Raw genomic sequence first — 2,500 nt, forward strand, 5'->3', positions numbered from 1 at the left:
CCCTAAAGGGCTCTGCATACTTCACGTGCGCACTTTGGCGCGTGTGGCGCGAGAACCATTAATGACGTCATCACTTGCGACAGACTATTCATACTTCAGAAGGCTTTCGCTCGCATTGTCGGAAGTGCCCTCTGCTGTTCATGAGAGAAACGGCAGTATCTTTTGCAACTCGCAGCGTGAGTTCTACGGATGTATAAAATAGAAAGCCAAACACGGCTGCTGTAGGGCTACTGAACGTCTGACTTGTGACTTACCACATTGAAACATATATTTTTTGTTGTAGCCTACATTGCCAGATCATTCCAAGACCATGTGAGAGCATTGTTCTGGCCGCAGAATTTATAAATAGATCGCCGAACACAACAGGCTTCTGAACAAAGTAAACAATTGTTTCACTGAACAACATTTAAGAGAGAAGATAAAATAACTCTCTAGGACATTTTATTATCCTCAAAATGATGCAGGATCCATTCAAAATGATGCAGGATCCATTCTGTAGTAGCCTACAGTAGTTGTAGCCTCTCTTCGCAACTCCTGCTTTGTCTGCCTACCTGCGTGGTCGCTGGTGGCGCACGACAAGTTACAAAAAATGAGCTCGCGCCACGGCGTGTGACGTAATTTTGGGTCACGTGACGGCGCGAGTGAGGTCGCGAGTGAGGTCGCGAATGAAGTATGAAGGAGGGTAGCGCCAGTCACGACAAGTATGAATCCCCCTTAGGGGCGCCATTGAGGGCTGCCCCCTTGCACGGGTGAGGCATCAATGCAATTTTATTGTGTGCAGTGTTCACTTGTGTGCTGTGGAGTGCTGTGGAGTGCTGTGTCAAAATGACAATGGGAGTTGGAGTTTCCCAGATGGGCTTTCACTTTCGCTTTTAGGTAGTAAACTCCTCTTAAATCCGCTTTACACATTTTGGGCCCATAAATCTAGCAGTGAGTTTCTTGGTAGTTCTGTTGACTCTGGTAAAAGTAAAAGTGTAAACACATTTCCTCACTGACAGTTTGACGTGGGTAGGAAATCAAGCTGTTCGATTTCTCAACTGGACGGGTGGCGCGCCTTGCTGCACTATGAGCTTGTCAGCTGAAGTTCGCTAGCTCGATGGCCAAAAAGCACAGGGAGCTCATATCGATAGGACACCGGGTTTGATTCTGGATTTGTGTGTGTGTGCGTGCACGCGCGTGTGCGCATGTGTGTGTGTGTGTGTGTGTGTGTGTGTGTGTGTGTGTGTAATGTGTGTGTGTGTTACCTAGAGGGGGCGGGCCAGTAGTTGAGCTGCTTCTGGATGGAACGGGGGAGGAGCCGGGGGTGGGGTTTGGAGACAGTCCTGCAACACCATTGGCTAGTTAGTCGAATCCCTTTTTTTTAAGTGATAGGAACACTTAGTGTCTCCAGTCTGTGTGTGTATATGTGTATATGTGTTTATGTGTGTGTGTGTGTGTGTGTGTGTGTGTGTGTGTGTGTGTGTGTGTGTGTGTGTGTGTGTGTGTGTGTGTGTGTGTGTGTGTGTGTGAGTGTGTGTGTGTGTGTGTGTGTAGTATGTGTGTGTAGTAAGTGTGTGTGTGTGTAGTAAGTGTGTGTGTGTGTGTGTAGTAAGTGTGTGTGTGTGTGTAGTAAGTGTGTGTGTGTGTACCTGTGGGTGAGTCTGAGAGGCTGCATGTTGAGCGGCGCCCCCTCCTGGTCAGGAAGCGGTCTGACACCCTCTTGGCCTCCTCCAGCAGCTGCAGGTTACGCTGGCGCTCCTCACTGGACAGAGGAGGCTCCGGAAGGTCATCCTTTAGCAGGTCATACACACCATCTACACACACACACACACACACACACACATTAGTACACGCTGCCGCTCCTCAGAGGAGAGAGGGGGCTCAGGAAGGGCATCCTTTAGCAGGTCATACACACCATCTACACACACACACACACACACACACACACACACACACACACACACACACACATTAGTACACGCTGGCGCTCCTCAGAGGAGAGAGGAGGCTCAGGAAGGTCATCCTTTAGCAGGTCATACACACCATCTACACACACACACACACACACACACACACACACACACACACACACACACACACACACACACACACACACACACACACACACACACACACACACACACACACACACACACACACACACACACACACACACACGTAAACACACACACACACATTAACCTCTTAGCCAGAGCTAACTTATAACCTTACTTTCACCAAAATAGCAATATCTATGTAATATCTCTGTAATATTATCTTTGTCTTAATCTGTTACTTTTGCTCCTGCAGCAGGAGCTTGCATGCCATCCCCACTACCACCACCAGGTGGCAGCGCTCTAATTGGCTCGGCTCATTGACATAGCAGGAAATGGAAAGTAAGTACATTCAGGTGCATTCCGATATGTGGACTTCCGTCCTTCCTTTCTGACAACAGAAATGTGCAGCACAATTCTAATGTAATTTCCTCATTTTCAATCGGGATGGTGAATGAAGAAACATG

The 2,500-nt window shown here is 48.2% G+C and overlaps 1 protein-coding gene across 1 annotated transcript in view; it reads right to left on the minus strand.

Annotated features, from left to right (window-relative positions):
- Positions 1–2,500, minus strand: part of mrvi1 (murine retrovirus integration site 1 homolog) — a 65,348-nt gene that overhangs the window by 36,143 nt on the left and 26,705 nt on the right. The window contains exons 8-9 of the mRNA XM_063193237.1: positions 1,629–1,793; positions 1,245–1,322 (exon numbers count right to left, since the gene is read on the minus strand). Of these exons, the coding sequence (XP_063049307.1) occupies positions 1,245–1,322; positions 1,629–1,793 (243 nt within the window). The remainder of the gene's footprint in view (positions 1–1,244; positions 1,323–1,628; positions 1,794–2,500) is intronic.

Source organism: Engraulis encrasicolus, unplaced genomic scaffold (genome assembly GCF_034702125.1).
Source record: "Engraulis encrasicolus isolate BLACKSEA-1 unplaced genomic scaffold, IST_EnEncr_1.0 scaffold_32_np1212, whole genome shotgun sequence".
NCBI classification, from domain to species: Eukaryota; Metazoa; Chordata; class Actinopteri; order Clupeiformes; family Engraulidae; genus Engraulis; species Engraulis encrasicolus.